The sequence below is a fragment of the Festucalex cinctus genome, chromosome 12, assembly GCF_051991245.1.
Source record: "Festucalex cinctus isolate MCC-2025b chromosome 12, RoL_Fcin_1.0, whole genome shotgun sequence".
Taxonomy (NCBI): Eukaryota; Metazoa; Chordata; class Actinopteri; order Syngnathiformes; family Syngnathidae; genus Festucalex; species Festucalex cinctus.
The window spans coordinates 8,755,151-8,779,517 of record NC_135422.1 but is presented as its reverse complement, the minus strand read 5'-3'; the positions used below and the strand labels follow the sequence as shown (position 1 = coordinate 8,779,517).

The 24,367-nt window shown below is 38.4% G+C and overlaps 1 protein-coding gene across 1 annotated transcript; it reads left to right on the top strand.

Annotated features, from left to right (window-relative positions):
• Positions 1-383: 383 nt before the first annotated feature.
• Positions 384-23,122, top strand: LOC144031945 (RAS guanyl-releasing protein 1-like). The gene is made up of 17 exons (XM_077539488.1): positions 384-628; positions 2,372-2,547; positions 7,195-7,302; positions 10,146-10,206; positions 10,304-10,435; positions 11,328-11,481; positions 11,627-11,800; positions 13,131-13,247; positions 14,223-14,498; positions 14,844-14,924; positions 15,819-15,923; positions 16,010-16,119; positions 16,388-16,532; positions 16,609-16,645; positions 17,811-17,948; positions 19,798-20,105; positions 21,212-23,122. Exons 1-17 carry the CDS (start codon positions 492-494, stop codon positions 21,344-21,346), a joined length of 2,394 nt encoding a protein of 797 aa, XP_077395614.1. The 5' UTR covers positions 384-491; the 3' UTR covers positions 21,347-23,122.
• The last annotated feature ends 1,245 nt before the right edge of the window (positions 23,123-24,367 follow it).

Sequence of the window (24,367 nt, the reverse complement as noted above, 5' to 3'; positions counted from 1 at the left end):
TTTACATGTTAAATTATTTTATTTTTTTATTTTTTCTGGGACAGCTGTCCAATCAGGATCAGAACTGGATTACATTTGTTTTGAAACCACACACTCTGATTTACATAACAACTGCACATTTCTTTTAATTGGGATTACACTATGACAAAAGAAAATATTTTCCCATGGCGTCATCATGGTAATTTCCTGTAAAAATGATCAGATTACATCATAAACTTTAGGAATCTGTGAGAGTCTTCACCAACCTAAACACCTGTTCGAAAGTTTTGTCAAGAAAAGTGACTTGCAACAGAGCGTGACGCTCAGAGGAGTTCCTCTGCCCACTCGGCAATGCATTTAATGACATGCTGGCCACAGTGCAGCCTGCCTCCCGCCCACAGACAAGCTGCGTCTGAATGTTGCCTGTTGCTTGTGTCACGTCCATTGACGAGTGTGTGTGTGTGCACGCATCATGCTGCTCAAAGCACCGGTGAGGCGAGCACAGTGATCAGATGCTCCCAACGAGGAGGACGCAGATGGACAGCTTAGTGCAGCCTCTCGTCGCCCAGTACCTCGCCATGGGCTGTCAATCAAAAGACAACAACAAAAGTGAAAGTATTGCCGCGGACGACAAGGGGAAAGACGATGCGTAAGTGTCACAGTAATATTTATTCTTTTCATTTCATGCGTCTTGTTTCTGTCACCTGTTCTGTATGTTTACCTACTTTTTTTTTTTTAGTATATGCACACTTTATCAATATTCTCTTTACTAAGAATAGTAAATCTAATGTGACATTATTAAGTAAAACAAATGTGAATGCGTGGCAAAAAAAAATGAATACGTAATGCTGCTTTTTCCTCTCCTATTAAAAGAAAAAAATATTATTTGCCGGTCAGCCTTCAAGCTGAAATGGATGTCCGTAATTAAGTGGTATTTCCCACAGTTAAAGGAAGGAAATGAGAACAATGCACACTATCTCATGGGAGTTCCTTTAAACAGAAGCCAACTTTTGTACCTTACATTTTGTGCAATGAATGCTGTGGTGCGGTGAGGCAGTGGTCGCAAAAGAACTCACACTTTGTACTTAAAGGGAATTAAAACCGAGGCGTTAAAACGTTGTTGTATTTTAAATGTACATATCTGCTCTATCAGCTGCTGTTTACATAAATCTTCAAAATAGCTATTCATTGTAAAAAACAAAAACAAAAAACAAAACAAAAAACATTTAAAACATCACATCTGCCTTTGTGTACTTATATAAGATGGGCTGCCATTTTTTAGTCATTTTGACAAGAGTGCGAATTTCTGAGAATGCGTATTTGTCAGTTCCGGCCTATTATACAGCTTAATTTACTTGGGCAACCATGCAGAGTTAGTAGATAATCAAACTAGCTATGGATCACTACTTTTCAAAAAGTTACATAAACTTCATCTTTCTTCAGTTACCTTACCAACCACTATTCAAGTATCATAATGAAGTATTTGTACTTGATTACTTTCCACCACTGCAGTTATTTGCAGTATTATTTGGACAATCGCAGTGTTTTGCCTTTATATATTTTCACCCCAGAAATAAAGCCTGGTGTTACAGATATCATACAAGTGTTAAAAATGAATCAGTTTTCGATGTTACGTGTAGCAACATGTGAGTCGCGGTTAAGCTGCAGCCTATCGTAGCTTACTTTGGGCAAGTGGGAAACCATCAAAATGATAGTTTTATAATATTCGCAATATTATACTCCCTTACCACCATTTTGAGCCAGTACTGTTGTGTTAGATCTACAAAAAGTTGGAGGCATATAAAACAACCCAACCCCCCCCCCCCCCCCAAAAAAAAAAAAGTCTCTTGGAGCCATATGTTAAACTCGTAGTCCACCATTTCGGATTTACTTTCAAAGTTTGCCCCATATTTTTCTATTATAAAGGTTACATTAAAAAAATACATAAATAAATAAATAAAAACTGCAGATTTGATCCAATTGACTTGAACCTGTGGGTGTTTCATCTAAAGATTTTTCCGATAAAAAGTAAAAGTACGGGTGAAGCTTTTTATTTCGCTGAATGCTGTTGCTACAAACTAAGAAAGAAAGAAAGAAAGAAAGAAAGAATAGAAAAGAAAAATCCATATGTAAAGATGTAAGGTGAAAACTGAACAAACTTTGCGCACTCCTTGGGCATGGTGAAAAAAAAATTACATTTTAAAGTTGTCATAAAGGATGAAAAGAAATTGGCTCTGTTCGCACCCCCGACAGTAGCAAAACAAAACCCAATCCTGGGCTGGCACACAATGACCTCATGGGCCAATCCAAAATATTGTTCCATATGACCCAACCAAATACAGTCATAAAAATGATCCTATCAACAATTTTGTGTCTGTGTGTTTTCTAAAAGGAGAGGGACTCCAGGATGCGGCCCCAGGTCTAAAATTTCCCCTCCCGGACGTCCTCAAAGGTTCCACAAGCCAGGTCAGGTCCAGACCCCCATTGGGAAACCTATGATGTCAGTGGGCCATCTCGCCAAGGGGGCCAGCTGGGAGGAGCTCATCCAGGCTTGTTTGCAGGCCTTTGGTAAGTCTTACCTGGCCTCCCTTGACAGGTTTCTACATGTGGATGGATGTTCAGTGGATATCAAAAGTCTAAACACCCCTGTTGATGACTTCCATTTAACATGAGTTGGAATGTTATTGGTCAAATGTGAACACAGTCAAATCCAGTCTCTCCTGTATGAGAGGGTGTGCAATTATTTATTTTTTTACGTGTCCCTATTTATATCCACCATATCTTTCAAAACAACATTTATTTAAAGAAATGCTGTTAATGTAGGTTTTTCTATTTTGAATTGTCTCCCAGTCATCCTTAATCAAATCTGTAGGTGGATGTTTTATATGTTGCAGATGTTGAAATGTTTTTGGCTTATCCCAGCAGGGGGGATGTTTATGACAGCGCAGCAGGTTAGTTGAGTAGGTTGGATCAATCAAGCCAACATAATTGGCTTCATTAAGTTGTCAGAAGAGGTTTTTCTGAGTTTTGGTGATTATATCTCTGGAAAGAGAAGCTTTCACAGTGCCGTTGCCCTGGTTACGCAAATGGAGCAATAGGGGAGGCGTTACAATGGACTGCACATTAAAAGGGCATCCCATAAAGAGCATTTGTCAGTGGCGAGCTAGAACCAGGTGTAAGTTTTTTGTTGCCGCATAAAATTTCAGTAAGTGCGTGGGCTTTATTAGAGTATTAAATAGTATGAAACGAAAATTATAAAATTAAGGCCATTTCAAGGAAAAATAAAAGTAGAAGAGGCATCAACATTTTTGTTGTCTTATGCATATCAATAACTATGGATTAAAAGAAATGCTAAACAGTACATATTTCTTAAAAATGGCATTAAAAATGTATTAAATGTTGACTAAAGATCCAGTGTCACAAGCATTTTGCCCATAGTCACGATTATGTTACCATACACCGCAAATAATAAGAATTCATAAAAAAAAAAACCATGATCATTATTAAAATAAAGTGACAACTGGTGTGGTTCACTCACCTGACTGACTTGGGGCTGCACCTAACAATTATTTTAATAATCAAATAATCTGCTGATTATTTTATTGATAAATCGGATTAAAAACGCGTCTTACTGTCCATCCTTTTATTAAAAAACAGAACATTGTCGACAATGCCATCAGAGACACTATGATATTGATATTTTGTCCCACCAATCAGTACTAAAGCGGGTTTGGCCCACATCATATAAGGACCCCTAAGGTGGGCGAGTTCCATTTGCTCTTCTAAAATGAGCGTGCAGGTGAGAGTTATTTGAAGGGTGGCCCGATGGTACCGTCAGGCTCAGATGAGCCCAAAGGTCAACTGTCCACACCGCGTCGCTCACATGGTGACCGGCCTTTGAAGAATGCGCCGCTGTGAGGCGTTGGTCGATAGCCCCTGAGAAAAAAAGAGACATGATTGGCAGTTTTTGGTGCTTTCAGTGAGTATGGATTTAAATCCAATTTTCTATAATACATCTACTTTCATTTAAGTCACTTGACTTGGCTTGACCCGACTGAAACAGTACTACTTTATCCACTTCACATTTGCTAGACTGTGTACACCACCATTCACAACCACGTAACCATAGCGACTACCATTTTGTTTAATTTATGTATAATCTGCTGAGATTCACTGGCAACCAGTTCCCAAATTCAGCTTAGCCATAAATGAACGAGAAGTAGTACAGAAAATAAACGGGTGCATGTTGTGTTCTGCTTATTCTTTTGTTACTTTAGTTACAAAACATTTATTTCACCATACTTTCATTGTATCCCTACTGTAAAACTGCATAGTTCTGTGTGTTGGCCATAGCAATAAAAGTAATGCTATGTTTGCTCGTGGCATCTATTAGAAATTGCAGTAAAGTATAACTTTCTTTTCAGGGGGGATCAATTACTCAGGCTTTGACAGTATATAAATACTGTAAAAATGAGGTTCACTTACAGCAGGGCTGGGTAATCTCAGTCCTCGAGGGCCGGAGTCCTGCAGGTTTTGGATGTTTCCCTTCTCCAACACAGCTCATCAGCAAGCTCTGCATAAGCCTGATAACGATCCTGTTGATTGGAATCAGCTTGTGTTGGAAGAGGGGAAACCTCCAAAGCCCTCGACGCCCGCCCCTGACTTACATTAATATGTACGTTCGACTCACATATGGTCAACCATACCAGTTAACTCTCATGCACCCCAAAAAATGAAGTTTACTAACCTAGTGTTTCATATTCAAACACAGAACGCCTCCTTCAAAGTCAAATTGTTTTCCAGAGTTCAAAGGAATAGCCATAAAAGGATCTGATAACATCTGTCAAAACAAGGAAAAGCAAAACACACATTTGGAGTATGCTGATGAGTGTCAAAGATAACCTTAAAAGCAGCACGCTAGTCTGGCGCGCGTTCCATCTCCGTGGGCGTCTTTCCTAATTTTCCAACAGATAGTCCAGAGGGGATTTCCAGCTCCAATTAACCCTGGCTGAGCTGGCGGGTTTAGTGGTTGGGAGGTTGTGAAAACAAGGATGGGGCAATTGTTTACCTTCCATGGAATCATCCCTTCCTGTTACTTATGCCTTTATGGGTCTCACTTTGCATCTTGTAATGGGTGTAGGAGTGGATAAGATAGAAAAGAAAAAAAATACCCTGGCATGGCATAAAAGCTTTTCCGAGAATTCACCATATTTTGTTTTGGGTCATTGTTTATCTATGGGCAGTCACCCCTTCCTGTTGTGCATTTATGCCTGTATGGGTTTCACTTTGCAGAATGGAGCTTGTTAAAGAGTAAACACTTGAATGAAATGGATGCTTGTAGCGAAAATTCACCATGTTGTGGACTGGTGAGGCGGCTGTCTTAGGCGAGCAGGTAATGGCGGAGTGGCACCACTGGAAACACTGCCCAAGCAGGATATGATGGCTGGAGTGCAGCTGGAGAGGCTGGTTGCTTACAGATAACGCAGATTGGAAAATGTGTTGCCATGGTGTTTGAAGTCTATCCGAGGTGATAAAAGTGTGTCCAATCACCCCGTGGCCTTAAATTCTGGAGTGGAGCTACTAGACTGAATAAAATGTTCAAACTTATTGTGATGCATTTTGTCTACCTTCAAGCGTCTTTCCTCTCTGTTTAAACACTTGATTGTGGAATGCAGCGGTGGTTTTTCTCAGAAGATAAATGGCCAGGAAAAGGCTTGCATTCTCTGAAAATTTAGCTCAGCGCTGCTGCTGCTGCTGCTGTGCGGTTTTTGCACGGTTTTGTGCATTTTGTCCTTCTTCGTTCGTTGTGTCTGTCTGGAGGAAGTGATTCAGTATAAATTGGAGGAAAAGAGGAAGACCAGACCACAAATGACCGACGTCCACGTAGTTACAAAGGTCAATGAACCCTATGACATCATTTATTGGCGTGTGTCCATCAGTGGTTTCCCCTCTGGGCAAACGGATGGAAATTGTTTGCATAGATGCCAATTACATCAGCAAAATCCCCAGATTACAATCCCCTTGTGTTGTATCATTTTTATTATTTTCAGTTGTTTGATCAAGTTTCATTTTAGTTGACTTCATACATCTTATTAGGGAACTTTAAATACCTTAAAGACAAATAAGTGTTGGATTTACATAAAAAAAAAGAAGGAAAAAAAAAAAGAATGGACAGTGTTTGCGTGCATTAAAATTATTTCACCAACATGACTGTGATTTAATTTTGTGCAAATTTTATGAAATATTATTTAAATGTGTGCAACCATTGGTTGTGCTTTTTTATTTTATTTAATTAATTAATTTATTTATTTATTTATTTTACATGTATCCAACTCCTTTTACAGTGTAAAGATGTCCGTTGTGACTACTAGATTTTGTCATGACGACTACCCTATTACCGAACCTATTAAAAACAAAAAGCTATAAGGAATAGTCTGCTCTATTCGAATTTATGAAGTTACGTGATTCATCTAAAGGGTAAGTCAAGTCAAAAATGTTCTTTACAGTATGTGCTATATTCTCCCACTAGTGCAAACACTGCATTTTGATTAATATTACAGGAATTTGTGGAATATGAATTAAGCACCAAAATCCACCTGGTTTTATCTATCTTAGGAGGAGGCCATTGTTTTGCTGTTGACTGCAAATGACATCATTTAGGGCTCATGTAACGACCAATCACAGCTCACCTGTTCTGAGTTTGGTCATGTGATGTTTGTAAACTGAGCCATGATTGGTCGCTACCTGATCCCTGAGCAACTGTGATGTCATTTTCAGTTGACAGCAAGTGGCAAAATGGCCGCCGCCGAAAATGGATAAAAACAGATGGATTTTGCTTAGTTATTTATATTCTCCAAACGCAATATTAATCAGAACGCTGTGTTTAGACTAGTGGAGCTGCAAAGAACAACTGATTGTTTTCCTCCTCCTCTCAGCTCTTATCAAACAGCGACATTTTCACATTATATTTGGAACGCTTGTTGGTAGCATGATTAATTAAACAGAGTTCTGACAGTTACTGTGCGCCTGCACTGCATGCAAATGACTGCATTTGTGCAATATCGCACCGTTCAATCCAGATGTGATGAATCACACCGATTCTGGCTTGGTGAAACAAGGACAATAATGAATCATTGATGGTTTTATTCTACCCTTGACATTTTGTATCAAACAATATCTCCACATTGCCACACTTAGGTGTGTTTTTCCCTCCAGATTCAGACAGTTACGTATGTCAGCGCAGCCACTTGTTGAACATCACCCTGACCATGCATCGCCTCCTCATCTCCTCCAGTGATCTGCTGGATAAGCTCGCCGATTTATATCCTTCAGTAAGCTTCCAGAACGACATTGATATCGCTGATACATTTGTCCGCATTCTGAGTCGTGCGCTGTCATTATTTGGTTGTCACAACGACTGCCAATCTACTGCTTGGCTCACACTGCTGGCTCACATAGCTGCGCAAAATGTGAGCATTTGGATTTCTGCTTGCATTTTTGAGCAAGTCTTTTAATTTGCTTTTTTTTTTTTTTTTAACCCCACCATCATTTTGGCGTGGGGTCTAACTAGTCATACACATCTGTATACTGCACTGAAAAAAGCCTTTCATTTCACTCCAACACAAGGTCTTTTGTAATCTGTTTCAATTATCTACCATCTTAACTTACTAATTACTTAACCACCATATTTATAGTTCCCTGTCCAATGATTAGGGCTGGGTATTGCCAACACCCTCACACAGTTCTAACAACACACCTAACGATATCTCACGGCACACTGATGTGCCTCAGTAAAGTGGTTGGGATTCACCAGCTTGTACCTTCTACCATCCATCTGTTTGTCATCCTTCTGGAACCAGGAAATAGCCTGCTATCAAACAAATGGGCAACAACAAACAAATATGCATTGCAATTTGCAATGTATGCATTGCTGAACCAACACATATAATGCTGTGTCAGACTTTTGCACAATACTGTATCTCTTTGTTGTATCCTCTGAGATCCATCGTGTTAATTTCTGACGTGTGTGGCATTTTCCTGAAAGAGGAAGTCAACCCCAACATTTTTTTTGACAATATGTTAATATGACAATAAATAGCCCCACTGTCTAAATAGGGTATTGTGGTTAATATTTCCTTAGTGGAATGTGAGTTATGCAGCTGTCACGGAATTGAAGTGCGGTGGTGGACCAGCGTTGCCAGGTGGGAAATGTAGGATTATCGTACCATAGACATCACAGTTGCTCAAGGCTCAGGTAACAACCAATCGTAGTCCAACTTCAGAAAACAGGTGAGCTGTGATTGGTCGTTGCCTGAGCCTTGAGCAACTGAGATGTCACCTTCATTCAACAGCAAGTGGCAAAATGGCCGTCCCCTGAGATGGATAAAAACAGTTTGTTTCATAAATCATATTCATAAATGTAATATTAATAAGAATGTTTAGACTAGTGAGCTCACATATATTATTTTAAAGAAATGTTTAAGGTTGACTTCCACTTTAAAAAAAAAACAACCTTTGTCTGTAAACTACAGTTTTGTTTGGTCTTGTTCGTTCGATCGTTTCACTTTATGCAAACAAATTGTGTCTTACTTACATTGTGTCACCAAAGTGGAGAGCTTTCAGTCTCGGTGATGGCGTTAAAGCCTCTCAGAGGAGTGCACCGGCTTAGCGAGCAGCCTCAGGGTTTCAGGTGTTAATTACCTCTATTTCTTTCACACACACATGTGCGTGCGTTCTCTTCAACTATATATAAACACTTTTGCAGGCACCTGCTCGCACAAACGACGTCAGAGAGCACAATACAAAACGTCCCTCTGCTATTTTTAAACCCTCTCATTCGGAACCCGAGCCCCAGAAGGATCCATCAAATAGATTGAGAGTGTGTGTTATGATCAGGGAGGAGACGCGGGGGCCATTAACAGCCTTCATCATCACAGTCCGGTCCTGGGATTGCGTGGGCGCTTCTTCTGCTCCCATGACGCCATTAGCCTTTTTATGTGCATCACTTCAAGATGATTCCTGCCAAACGAGAGCCGTAGTGTCAGTCCATTTATTTATGAGCGCTGACTCTCACATCACACCTTGTCTTGATCTCCTTTTGTGCGGCCGTTCCATCTACAGTATGGCTGATGGTCAAAATGGAGCCCCGCAAGATGTTGCCAAACTCCCCTCAGAAACTACACACCGGCATTGTTTGGCATTGTTTGAATTTGGATCATTCTGGTTTCGACTGCGGTTCCAAACAATTCTCAATACCAATTCTTAAAAAAAAGAAGGAAAATAAGCAGGAGCTAACCAGAATTTTTTTGGGGGATGAAATTGTAAGAACTTTGAATTTTTCACCTATGAACTTGTATTTCATAACAGAGCTTAGTAGTATCCAGTACTTGAAAAATAAGGATATATCGGCCCAATATCTTATTTAAGCATTCAAGTGGAATCTGCCAAAATGACATTTCAGCAAATCAAAATTATTTAAATAAATAAACCAGCATGCTTGAGTTCTTGTCAGGGAAATTTAGCATTAAAATTTAAAAATGTGAACCATTAAAAAAAAAAAAGAAAAAGAAAAAAAGTAGATTTTTATTTATTCATTTATTTATTAATTTTTTTCAACAAAGCGACACATAAAGACATATTTACTGCATCCTTGGCAATGAATGACTCCCTCTAAAATTTTACACTTGAACCACATATCAATTGTTTAATTTTAAATCCATTGTGCTGGTTTGTGAGGGGTAAAACTATCAAACAAAAAAACTTGGTAATTGTCGAACTATTTCCAAACTGAAAAAAATATGACTTGTTAAACTTGCATTTTCTTTTCGAATTATGTTCTATTGTTTTGAAATACACTACACACATTTATCGCACATCTGTAAAACATTTGGAAATGGCAAATTTGAGCAAAGTCACAAAAATGTTCATGCTTGATTCTTCAGCTTTGTTTGTTTGCTTAATTGTATTCTACAGTGATTCACTGAATGAGCAGTGCTTACCAATTTGGTTTCATGCAGTTGCCTCCCACATTGCCAAATGTCACGTTGGTGAGCATTGGTGCCAATAACTTTCTGTCATATTAATGTGTATAAAAAAAAACATACAAATCACATGTTGCTCATGAGCAGTTCATCATCATTCAGCATCCTTAACTATAACCTTTACATTTAAAAGTGCCATGGACAATGAGCAGCCAGCAGAGTGCCAGAGAATATGCTACCTCATCAGGTTTGTTCATTCACCAGACATTGATATCAACATCTTTTACTCCCTTTGCTATGTTTTGCTTCAGTAACGGCACATTGTCATCTTTTTGACCTTCCAGGCATTGGATTCAGGAATTCTGGATGATGTTCAGGTTGCACCACAGCTTGTCAGACAGCTTGGACCAGCTCCGGGATCTGATCAGGGAGCAGGGACAGGAGCATCTCTGCTCTCTCCTAGAAACAAAATGGATGTAAGTGTTGATATGTGACCAGCTGTCAACTGAGAGGTCTGAACACGACTCAACAATGGGCCAAAAAAAAAAAAAAGAAGAATACAGTCAGGATCATAAAAGATTTGGTGTCACAATTGCGATGTGGCGGTGGACCCGGCCAAATGCAGGGAAGCAGGGTGAAGAGGCAAAGAATGAGGTCCAAAAAATGTTTAATAAACAAAAACTAGGAGGCAAAAAATGAGCTACAAACGAAGACACAAAAACAAAGTCCAAAAGGGTTAAAAGAAACAAGACGTGGAACAAAACCGGCAGTATGACAGGAAGAAAATGACAATGAATCGACACAGACAGAGGGGAGACAAGAGACTAAATACACGCACACACACACCCACACACACCCGCGCACACTAATTGGCACAATTGAGACACAGCTGGGCAAGGCACAAGTGGCAGAGGGAGCTGATTGGTTGACACACGAGGAAGTCAGGCAAACACAGGTGGGCAGGACAATGCCTGATGAGAAAAAGAAGGCAGAACATAACAGAAACTTAAAGAAACATGATGACAAAATCGAACAAAACCCACTCAAAACTAGACCCATGACAAAAGCAAAAATAAAAAACAAACCAAAACCCAACTCAAACCATGACAATTTGTAGTTTAACAGAGCACACTTCCTTCCAAAAGTGCTCCAAATATGTCATTTTACAAGATCCTATGGTCTTACGCTCATTGTTTTTTTGTTTTTTTTAATGTATGCTTTGGGTCATTATCATGCTAAAAGGTGGAATTCCTCTTCATCCTCCAGGGTTCGGAAACTACTGTACTTGCCCATGCTGAGGAAGTACGAATTTCATAAATAAATCCGATGAAATCATAGCAAATGTGTTGTTGCCATCTTGCGTTCTAGAAACGAACGCGACTGGTCATGGAAGGCCAGCCAGAAGATCAAAGCCAACAGCAGTAAAAAGAGGAAGGTGTCTCTTCTATTTGACCACCTGGAGCCCATTGAACTGGCCGAGCATCTCACCTTCCTGGAGTTTAAATCATTTTGTAGGATTTCCGTGAGTGCTCGCTCAGAACAGCATTAAAGGCTTTTGGTGCACTGGTGATTTGTGTATTTGGCATGCATGCAAGGTGCATGTTTCCTCCCAGAGGAAATGTCTAGTGGGTTGCGTTCACCTCTTTACTGTCTGCTCTCGCCGCCAGTTTATAGACTACCAGAATTACATCCGCAACTGCTGCATGAAGGACATCCCCGTAATGGAGCGTTCCATTGCCCTGTGCAATGGGGTCTCCCAATGGGTTCAGCTGATGGTGCTCAGCAGGCCCACGGCTCAGCTTAGAGCTGAGGTTTTCACCAAGTTCATCCACGTGGCACAGGTAGAGTAGTTTTAGTTCTGGAAATGTAGGATTATTATTATTATTTTTTTTTTTTATTTTATTTTTTTAAGGAAACATGTTAATCCAAAGTTGTCTTTACTTATATTAATACAGATGTGCTTGAACGTTTCCATACCATTGTGTATGCAAACTTATGAGCACACTGTATGGTCAGAAGGAGGTTTAATATCTATAAAATCCAAAATACTGTGGCAATTGTTTTGATATTTTCACAGGTTGAAGTTGACACGAGTAGAGATGTGCATGTGAATTTTGGTGATGATTTTTTTTAAAAATTTTGTGTCATTAAAGGGAAGTCAACCCCAAAAATATTTTTGACAATAATGTTCTATGCAGCCCCACTAGTCTAAATACGATATTTTGGTTCATATTGCGTTGGTGGAATATGAGTTAAGCAGCAAAATCCAGCTGTTTTTATCTATCAGAAGGCGGCCATTTTGCCACTTGCTCTCACGTGAAAATGACATCACAGTTTCTCAGGTCTCAGGTTACAACCAATCACAGCTCAGATTCGGAAAACAGGTGAACTGTGATTGGTCGTTGCCTAAGCCCCGAGCAACTGTGATGGATAAAAACGGCTGGATTTTGCTGCATAACTCATAATCCACAAATGTAATGTTATGTCATGTTTAGACTAGTGAGGTCGCATATAACATATTCTTGTCAAGAAATCTTGAAGGTTGACTTCCCCTTTAAGTTACATTTAGCTTTTGGACATTTACAGTTGTTCTCATAAGCACAACTTTATGCCATGTTCCAAACTTGGAATGCTATTGCAGTGAATGTTTTTCTAGAAATGTCACACTCCTTAGCTATTAGCTATTTGTTATATTAACGAGCTTCCAAAAATGGTTAGGCGTAATTTACAACCAAAGCAGTCCTGCATTCGGCGGTCTTGTGAGCCTGCACTGGTTGGTTCCATTAAATCACCAGCCTGCTGCTGAGCACAAAGCCCATGGGGTGTGGAAACAAATTTCACACCATCATTCTCCAGTGACAGCAGGAATTAGAGAGCTGAGAAGAGATCGGAAAACGCTTCGGTTAAAAATAAATAAATAAATAAAAGTGTGTGAAAAAATAACAACAATTTAAGTGGTTTATGTAACTGTGGTTTTGTCTATTATATAACAAGAACTACTTGAAACTTTCATCTATCATCACTGCAAACTACAACCACAATCATGACTCTATTGTTGCATTAATACCTCTGACCATCTAAATTGAGATGTATTTATTTTTCTATTGGATCTCAATGGATTGTGCAGTGACGAGTTGAATGACCTTGTATGTGTTTGTGTGCATCCGCCAGCGTTTACACCTCATGCACAACTACAACACGCTAATGGCAGTGGTGGGAGGGCTTTGTCACAGCTCCATATACAGACTGAAGGACACCACCTCTCATGTACCCAGTGAGGTCATCAAGGTAATGAATAATAACAGAGCATAACCGATCAAAGCACCTGTTTTGGGTCTCGTGGTTGTATTGAGTAAGATTAATATAAAAAAAAAAAAAAGTTAAATGTTTGGATTACGGAATTTATTTTGATTTATATTTTATCAAAGGTTTTGCCATACTTACATAGTTTTATAGATTTGTTTTTATTTTTTAAAACATTTTGTCAGAAGTCTTTACATAACAATGTTGCGCCCCATCTTGAGCCGATCTATTACATCAAGTAGGAGCTACTGCACGTCAGATGTTAATGAGAGTCAGCGTGTAAAGATTTGTGCGCCCCAGACGAGAAAGATGCTGAATCTAAATATACTTTGCAATTGATGATTTTACAGGAATTTCAAGATTTTGCTCAAGTAAATATCTGTTACAAGCTTCGTAGAAAATAGGACAAGAAAAATGCAATTAATTAGTTAAAAAAAAAATTAATTGATTGACAGCACTAATTTTTATTTTAATATTTCAATTTCATAAGGATGCAACTAACATTTTTTAAACAATCAATCTGTCAGTTTATTTTGTCAAGTACTGCAATCGATTAATCAGATTACAAAATGTAATTAATTCCATCCTTTTATTGAAAAACATGCCATTATATATTTCACATAAATTAATTCTAATTCATTTACTCAGTTTGGTCCGTAAACTGTCAGAATATAGGGAAAAAAAATGTTTTAATAGGTCTATTTGATATCATTACCTGTATCCAATTGTCACTTGAAATGTAGTGTAAATTGATTGATTTTTTTTTTTTACTCATTGTAATTCATCTAGGGGAAATTCAGTAATGATTCAGAATGATAAATAAACAACATTATTGGCAAAAATAAAGTGCCCCAAACAAAAAAAAAATGTACTTCGGCCCCACGAAGGCGGTGGCCATTTCTGAAAATACACTTACAAGCTTTCCATATGTACTCATGATGTCCTTTTTTCCCTCCTCAGGTGTTAAATGAAATGACAGATCTGCTCTCCTCATGCAGAAACTTTGATAACTACAGACAAACATATAACAAATGTACAGGTTTTAAAATCCCCATCCTGGGCGTGCACCTTAAAGACCTGATTTCAGTGAACGAGGCCATGCCGGACTATGTGGAAGACAATAAAGTGAACGTCCAGAAGCTGCAGGCCCTCTACAGCCATATCAATGAGCTGATGCAGCTCCAGCAGATTCCTCCCAAGCTGGACGCCAATAAGGACTTGGTCCACCTCCTGACGGTATAGTAACTCCCTAACCTCTTCTCCCCCCCTTGCCAACTCTCTCATTTGTGCGATTCACCACGTTGTATTCAACAAATTCCAGCACAGAGGCAGATGAGTGTGTTCCAGCATGTGGTTTGTCTGCACGTGCGTGGGTGAGATGAGAGTCTAGGATCCATGAGTGTGTGGGTGACAAACTGAGCGTGAACGAGAGTGAATTCAAATTGCTGCGCTGTACTTGTGTGTGTCATCCTTGCGGTGCGTTACATGAATGCAGTACGTCCTTGAAAATCTGCTCTTCTACCACGTGACCGGTCCCCTCTCTCTCTCACGTTCTCTGGCTCTCCCTCCCCCTCCATTTAGCTGTCCTTGGACCTGTACTACACCGAGGATGAAATCTACGAACTGTCTTATGCCCGGGAACCCAAAAACTGTAAAGCCCCTGTGAGTGATAGAATCACAACACCCACAAGTCATGGTTGCATAAATCCATGGTCACAACATTAGAGAAACTAACACAAGAAAATATATTAAAAAAAGAAAATATATATGATCCTATTTTCGCAGAGAGCTGCAATTGTGTTCGACGTAAAAACTAGTAGATCTTCATTTTCGTAACCAAGCAAGTGTAGTTTGCCGTGTTTGGAAATTCGTCACTTTCTGGGCTGCCAAATCTGGTTTCCATTCCCCTGCCACATCTGATAATTTGGTGACTGAAAGTAAACTGAACTTTAAACCCGGAGAAAAATCAGGTCTAAATTGTGGCACAGGTGGTCTAATCTGATGTTGGTGAATTTGATCAACGCTCAGGCAGGCCGATATGGGTGGTGGACATATTGCTTTCATACTGTAAATATGACAATGTGTCACAGACAAGAACGATCAGGGTGGTAGTTGGTAAACGTACTTAGTGAGCTTTGATTTAGGCTGACTTAGGCTGATTTTAACACATTCACTGCCAGGCCAGCAAAAAAATTTGACATTGACGTCTTTTTCCGTCAATGGCAGTGAATGAGTTAAGGGAATGAGTAGCTTTCATTGTCCTGGAAACAAGTCAGCTGTGTTCACTCCCACAACGGTGCAAATGACCCATTCTTTAGCGACAGGTGATTCTACTTGAGCGCCAAACTGTGACAGGGTTTTTACGTACTCGACCAGGATTTGCAAGCTCTGCGTGCCACAAACATTTGTACAAATAGATGCCTTCTTCAAATAAACTTCTGGAAGTCTCTGCAGTTGAGTAAATAAACACCTCCTGTTACTGTTTGAAGGGAGACAGTTTTGAAGAAATATGCTTCTCGAGATTTATTTTTCAACTATGTCTTAATTTTCCATCAGCCAGCCACCCCCTCGAGACCTCCAGTGGTCGTCGACTGGGTATCAGGAGTTGCTCTTAAACCGGATCCTCGAACCATTAGCAAACATGTGCAGAGAATGGTGGACGTAAGTCTTTGCTATTCTACGGATTTACTTATTTTGGGGTGCATTAAATTAAGAGCACTACGTTGTTTACCTCTTGTCCTCCGCAGTCCGTGTTTAAGAACTACGATCACGACGAGAACGGCTTCATTTCCCAAGAGGACTTTGAGAAAATTGCCGCCAGCTTCCCCTTTTCTTTCTGTGTCATGGACAAAGACAAGTGAGTGCTCGGCGGGTCACGCACTCGTATGCAGCTGCAGGGGAGCGCAACGTGGTATTCGTAGTGATGACTGCGGCAACAGGAAGCTTCAAGTAGCTGCACAACTAACCATAACCTCACCGCTTTCTAGTCTATTTTTTACATGCGATGTTTGCAGACCACAGAAAATCATGCAATCCCCAGCAAAAACTATCAGTGTGAATAGTGTGTTTTTCCATTGGTAATACAGTAGTCTTTTTTTTTTTTTTTTTTTCATGTATATGTACAGAGAAGGACTTGTCAGCAGAGATGAAATCACAGCTTATTTTATGCGGGCCAGTGTCATCTGCTCCAAACTTGGCCTGGGCTTTGTTCATAACTTTCAGGAGACCACTTACATGAAGCCCACCTTCTGTGACAACTGCTCTGGATTTGTAAGTCACCAGATGAGCCAACATGCACCAAAACCACAAAATGAATCTCTTTTTTTAATGTTGACGTTCTTCCCAGCTGTGGGGTGTCATCAAGCAAGGCTACAGATGCAAAGGTAATTCTTCAGAGTTAGTCATTTGTTGACTTTTTAGTGTGGGCTGAAACATTTGAGGTTTTTCCTGACAATTCGTACACCCAACAGGCTCAATATTATGACATTATTGGTGCAAATCAAGGATTAGTTCCAATTCTGACATACAGGGGACACACAGCACATTTCCAGATTCATCAGTGCAACAACTGAGCTAACTCCCATTTTCAAAATGGCTGCGTAAACTGGTACCCTCTTCGGTTTCTCTTTTTTGCCAAGGAAATTTCTTTTTCTATCCTATCTGAGCCAGATGGCCAGGAAGTTCTGGAGGGTGGGATCACGTTTTCCAACCATAAACATTGCATCACCAATATCAATAATTCGTAATAATGACAAAAGTATAGATTATTGACAAAATGTGAAATTTGCTCAATTTTGACTAACAAGGTTTCGACCCGATGCCAGCGATATGTTCAAAGCAAAAAGTAAGTAAAAGTAAAAAGTAAAATAAAAATAATAATAAATAAAAAAAATAAATAGAAATAAAAATAAAATAAATACAAATAAAATAAATAAATAAAATACAAGTAATAAATAGTAATAATTAATAGTAAATAAACATCTTTTCATAATTGGTTAGAGATGGGCAATTCCAAAAATTAAAAATATCATCGACAACTAGTAGCAATATTTTTTTAAATCATTATAGAAACACTTTACATGGGCAGAGTCTGAGAATTATTTTTATTTAATTTAATTTTTATTGATATTTTTTATTTATTTTAATTATTCTTCATGTTCTTACATTATTAAGCAAATAGCAGGCAAAGTCTACAAACCAGATGACGTCAGTTAGGAAACGTGGAGTCGATTTCATTTCAAGCGGTGTTGTCCTTTCCTATGTCCGAACGGAAGCACCTTTTCATCTCTCTTTAACCTGATGATTTAAGGTTAAGGTTAAGGTTAACAAAGGTTAAGAAAAGCGAGGTTAAGCGAGACAAACCTGTTGCATTGGATCTCAATAAATGCCAGTTGTCAGTTTTTTCCCCATCTCGTGTTGCTAGCTAAAACTAGACTCATGTCATTTATTCTTCAAGGTGAGCACATAAAGTTGTGAGTGTTTTGCATTTGCAGCTGAGATTCAAAGAGAGTTGAGTTCCTGTTCTGACTTTGCGCTGCGTTTTCACAGACTGTGGAATGAACTGCCACAAGCTGTGTAAGGACCAGGTGGCCTTTGAGTGCAAGAAGAACGCCAAAGTGAACAACAACAACACCACTGACAGTCCCACGCCCAGCTCCACGCCTGTTACCATGGGAACATCTGAGGGTGGGTCAGGGCAATGCACTCAGCCCAGCATGTTATCAGTCTATATTTAAATAAGAAATACAAATGGATTATGAGGGCTACAGCAAGTCTCTTTGGAAATGGGCCATCTAGTGGCAGCGCATAGAATCAACCAAGTATTATTTTGTCAAGCGTCCTTGAAATATTAGCACAATCTTATTTATATAATTTCATTCAGTAAAGAAAAGTGTTGAAAAGGTTTCAGAGCTCTTGCCTGCTATGGGTGGGTGGTTTCCCTCAAGCTGTCTTTCATTTACTGTAAAAGTGAGCAGGCTACCCACCTGCGACAAGAAACCTGCATTATTCAGCTGCAGGTTAGACTTAAAAAAAATGTGATGCTGTATTTTGACACTTCATCTGAGTCATTTTGTTTTGCATTCATTACCTCCCCCGAAGGCCGCATGTTTTCTCTGTGCGCGTGTGCAATAAAACTTGATCCATGGGATTTAAAAGTGCGAGACAGTGAGCCCACTACCCAATTAAAACATGGCTCTACTTCAATACTCAAAAAATCCATTTTAATTCAGAGAATTTTGAAAAACATCAGTGTGTCTGACTCCAAAATAATCAATACTGTCCACAGTGACTGTGCATAATGCTGTATTTTATATTGCCACGGTGCCACCATTTTCTGGAGTTCTCCTTTCACCCAAACTCTATCCTGTAAGAACACAACACCCCCCCGACCTCTCTTAAGTTAGACATATTCGTTTGGGTAGTGTTTTAGCTTGTCTGCCTTTTCGTTCTGAGGACCCAGTTCGAAAATTGAAAAACTCAAAATTGCCTATAGTTAGGGGTGCTCGATTATGAAGAAAATATTAATCACAATTATATTGGTAATAATTGAAAACACGATTAGGACCAATCATTTATTTTTTTGTACAAAACAAGAAAATGTTAAAACAAATACAATTCTTTGAAACACTATAATTATGCAAGTTCCTTTTGGATCAAACTAAATTTATTAAATTTGATATTTTAAAATAAAAACGTGCAAATGTATATATTTAAACAACTGAAAATTAGTATTAATCTTTTTTTTTTTTTACAATTACAGTATGCTAATATGTCGTTATTTTAACACTCCAATTTGAGTCTTAAATTGCGTCATGCCCCTTTAAGTTAATCCAAAGTAAGTATATAAAGTTCAATTAATTATGAGTTCATTAAACTTAATATATTTACTTGAATTAAGTTAGTCCAAAATTAATCCAAAGTGAATATATTAAGTTTAATGAACTCATAATTAATACATTTACTTTGGATTAACTTAATTCAATTGTGTGTTACCAGTTGAAGCAATTTTATTAAGTTGGTCAACAATTCAATTTGTAATCTTAAATTAGTTCCACAATTCTCTTTTTAGAGTGTGATTGTCTTGTGACCAATCCAGGGTCCTCAAACTCACCTGACACAAGTCCGGTTCACCTACAAGCCAAAGAGAAAATAGATGGGAACCGAGTATTTGATAAGAAGTATCGGTTATGCAAAAAAAACAAAAAAAAACAGGATACTATAGAATGGTGCAAAGGTTTGAATTTCCGCTAAATTGTCCAATAAACTCACGAATAACTTTGAAAATAAAAAAAACAAGGAAAATAGCCAATATTTCTCATGAATATCTCTGTTTTGTCTCATTTCCAACCTGAAATTCACCAAATCGTACAGCTCTGCACTGTCTGAATTTTTGTCGAGTGGGAGGAAGTACCCACAGAGAACTCTCACAAGCACAACAACAACATGGAAACTCCTTCCCTGCAAGTAGCTTTGTGCCAGTAATACTAACATGCCGCTTAACTATCCACCACTGCCTCCCTGTGTCCTCTTCAAGGTTCAGATGAGTGTCCTTTCCACTACCCTGAAGACTGGAGTCCAGACTCTCCGGTCAGCTCCCATTTGATGCTAAACCGGGTCCACAGCGCCACTCAGACCGAGGGTCCGCCTCTGTCCCCCGATGCCGCTCGCCCTCATCCCTGCCTGCCGGCCCCCGCGGCGTCCGCTCCCTCGACGACGTGCCCCAGCCCGCTGCCACAGAGGAAACAGCGCCACTGTGCCAAGTGGGAGAACCGAGTTTCTGTTGTGCAGAAGCCCCGAGAGCCGGAAGAGGACAACAAATCCGCCATTGAAGCCCTGCAATCAGTGAGTGTCGCAACACATGTCGTAATAATTTCATTTTTGGGGATGGTTGGTGCTTTTTTTTTTTTTTTTTTACAGTATGAGTCCTCAACTCTTGCTTATAGTATTTTAGCTTAAAATCAATGGCAATTTTCTATTCTTCTAATTTTTAGTTCTTGACCAGGAAACGGCCTTTAAAACACCATTGCGAGTACTACTCGCGGGGGTTATTATAGTTTGGGAATTTTCATTTTAGTTCGTTTTGATTTCGTTTTGAGTTTTGTTTTTTAAATGTAGTTAGTTTTAATTCGTTTTCAAGGTGGTTTTGATGGTTTTTATTAGTTTTAGTTATTTAATAAATACTTAATTTAGTTTTAGTTAGTTTCAGTATTAGTTTTAGTTTAAAAAAAAATGTGTATTACTTGTGCGCAATATTTAAAAAAAACACCATGGGAGCGACGTGATCTGAGATGCTTTTCTATTGGCTAGATGACATCACTTCTGTGTGACACACTTTCAAGCGTCCCTAATCCGTTTAATAACAAAATAAATCTACTTAAAATCACATTTGAAATCATCCCCAAAGGCTCATGCATTAAATTAATTGCCAAAGACTAAAACGAAAACATTTTTGCTATAATTATAGTTCGTTTTAGTTAGTTTGGTAAACATAAAATGTAGTTGTAGTTAGTTTTCATTTTTTTTAAAAAGTGTTATGTTCTGGAGTTGGATCCCAGAAACGCAGACACAAATAAGATTTTAACTCTTTATTCGCATAACATCGAGAAGCGTAGAACAAACTTGACTAGACGAGAAACAACGAGAATGTATCGAGAATCATGAGACGCTAAGCTAACTTGGGCTGTGGAGGTGCACAGAGGAACAGAGGTAATAATCCGACAAAAACACACACTTCTCAGACAGGCTTATATAGACAGTGAATCGATCTGATTGGTTGTGGCTAGACATGTGGATAACAGGACTGACATTGAATTATCTGATTGGCTGTTAACTAGATAAAGAGATTAAAGATTCCTGACATCACATAGCTTCTGACATCACATCGCGCATTACCAGTTGAAACCAGATGCTGTTACATGCTGATTTTTTTTATTTTTTTTTTAAATCAGGATAATGAGAGGCTCCAACAAGCCAACGAGACACTACACAGGAAGTTGAAAGAGGCCGAGCAGGAAGTGGAGATGTTAAAGACGCTGCTCAAGAGGCACGCGCTCCATCCTGTGGAGGAGGATGAATCCTACTAGACACAACAAGTACATACCGAATCATTGCACACAGCACAGCCAGTTATGTTGTTTTGAGTACCAACAAGGGTATTTCTATATTTTGTTTTTAGATTAAATATTACCACAGAGTTCAGCTGTTAGTTAGCAGTACTTTCACCAAATACATACAATTTATAAAGTTTAATAATGAAGCAGTGAAACCTCCAAAGTTGAACACAAGTGACTCTGTGAGGCTAGTTGACTTCCAAGTTGTTAGATTTTTCCATATAGGAAATAGTGTCATTAAAGTGTCATGGAAACTAGCCATCATCATATCCTCAATTAACTATACATGTAGTGTATAGTTACTGTTTCTAAATGTCATAGAAATATAGAGTTAATTGCACCATGATTTTTTTAAAATCGGTTACTATCTCATAAAATGAATTTCCCAGTGAAGATACGAGTAGCCTGCAGACAGTAATGGAGAGTGAACAGAAAGTAGTTTGCAGAGTGATACTGTCACCTAGTGCCGGTTGCCTGAATTAATAAAACCTGATATTAAATTCTGAATTAATATTATTGTTGGTATTATACTGAACCGGCAGATCCTCTCCGAATGTATTGCCACACTGACTCTCAGTTTTGAATGAATGTCTTAGTGGCAAAAAGCAAAATGTATTAATTTTATTAATTTAATTTAATTAGTGGCCACCATGGGACCTGCATTTTCCTATTGTTGAAAATCATAACCCATGACAATAAGGAACATATAATGTTCCAAAATAACCAATGAAAAAAAATTACTCATAGTTTTTTATGCATGACTATGCTTACGTATTCAAATTGCCTTTCAGAGCATCCTCAAATATTTTATGTATTTTTATTTTTTATTTTATTTTTATTTTTTTTAAGGAAAGTGCAACATCAATCATCTTTATTTTAGGAAATGAAGGTTGCAGCAGACCAAAATAACGGTCAGAATAAATATGCTATAAAAACAATAATGGCATTTTTGATATGAGCAGCTGTTTAAATGCTGCTGGAAGTTGCATTAGCATCCCAAACATTAATGACTAATGCCTGTTTTTTTTTCCCCCCAAGTAAAAGACAATTCCGACCTGGGATGTGACATTATGTTATTTTTATTATTTATTTTATTTTTTTTAAATGAAAAACACATTGAGTCACAGATATAAAACAATCTAATGTGACCATGTGAAGACGTTGTTGAAATGTCATATGGCGTTCATCTTTGGAGGTTCCATTGTACTTTTTTCTATTCTTTTCTATTTTTATTTTTTTTAAGAAAAAAAACACAGGAGTAAATAACATTGGCCAGATACAATTCTAAGTATCAAATTGTGGACATTAAAGTCATACACTGTAGTACTACACTGGAGTAGAGAAAAGCTGAGTCCTATCATGTAGATTGAAAACAAGATATTTATATTCACATGCCTGTGGAATATGTATAATAGTGTAAAATATTCATTCATATTGGGTAATAATTGTAGTAGAATGACCCCCTCATTACCTACTTTTAGTGCATCTTTTAATTATGTTAAACACTACACAGTTCACATGAAGTGTGAAATTAAACTTTTTTTTTTTTGTATTTTGGTACTGTTTGAAGTATTTTTTGCATATCTGTGCATGGCATATCGCTACTTTTGTTTAGTTTTGGCCAGTGTTGTAAATGGGAGTTGTTTATTTACATTGTCACAAGGATAGTTAAATTACCTACCTGCTCATCTTTCATGACAATATTGTGAACTTTTTGTTAAAAAAAATAAATAAATAAATAAATAAATAAATGTTGGGCATTCATTGTAAAAAGCATTACTTGTGTCACTCCATTTCATCAGTAGGGGGCAGTAAAGCCTCACAAAATCCCAGGCTGTGTTTATCCCATCAGTTTTGCTCTGCTTTTGAAGAAAGACCTTTTCAAATTTACAACATTTTGTCAAATAATAACTTTAAAAGGTTTTTTTTTGTGTGTTTTTTTTTTTTTTTTTTTTTACAACATCAGATCTCCAAGTGATCCAACCTTTTATCCTTTTCATTGCCTACAGCAGACATTCATCCCATAAGCTCTCATTGAAAGTCATTGTGTGTACATTTCTTGCAATGTCGTGTGCAGAATTGCCTCTGAGGTGTATAGCAGCGCCTCCCAAGTCCATCGCGCCACTGACAGCTCATTTAGTTCCATTTGAATGGGAAGGAGGGAAATAACACAAGCCCGAGTCCTGTCCAGCAAGGCTGTATGCACACTAATACTGAATAGATTCCAATATCATGTTTGCTTTGGGTTCTTTTCAAAACATCTTTAAAAGGCTGTTACACAATGCTGAAGATGAGAATTTAGTGGACCTATTGACAAATCAGTCAGCTGAAAATCAATATTCAACCCACAACCTAGACAAGCCATTATGGTTTAGCCTGAAGGACATATGTGGGCGAAATGAAACCTGCATTATAAAACAGCCAACAGGCTGCCTAATTACAGACAGATAGAGGATTTATCACTCACACATCTGTGTGTAGAGGAACCGCCTGTCTAACACCCTGAAAGCGGAACCGTTTGGAATCCGGCCAAAGCATTTTCTTGTGGTGTTGTGGCGGCTTAGTGGTAGTATATTTTTTATTCAGTCGTCATACATGACAGAAATGGCACAAGCTCATTTAAGCCTGGACAGTTTGGGGAGGTTTGTTTTTTCTGTTTTTGTTACAAACATATTTGCTTTGACTTGCATTTGAAGAAAGAAAAAAAAAATGGTTCAGTAAGCTTAACTCATTTGCTCCCAATAACGTGTAAATATGTTTTTTTTTTATGTTTTAAGTGTCCCAAAGACGTATTTATACGGGTTTTTTTTGTTTGTTTTTTTTATGCTAAAGCATACAGAAGGCTTTGATGCCGCCTCTCAACTGCAAAGAACGGTTGCAGAAATGAAAAAATCACCACCACACATTAACAGAAGCCCAGAGGTGTAGATTGAGAAGGAGTTGATGGGTATATATCCTGTATTTTTGATGGGTATACATCCTGTATTTAACCAT

Coding starts and splice junctions, on each gene's coding strand:
- LOC144031945 (XM_077539488.1), top strand. CDS start 492: ATGCTCCCAACGAGGAGGACGCAGATGGACAGCTTAGTGCAGCCTCTC. Junction 11,482..11,626: donor AATCATTTTGTAGGATTTCC/GTGAGTGCTCGC, acceptor TCTCGCCGCCAG/TTTATAGACTACCAGAATTA. Junction 16,646..17,810: donor GCAAGGCTACAGATGCAAAG/GTAATTCTTCAG, acceptor GCGTTTTCACAG/ACTGTGGAATGAACTGCCAC.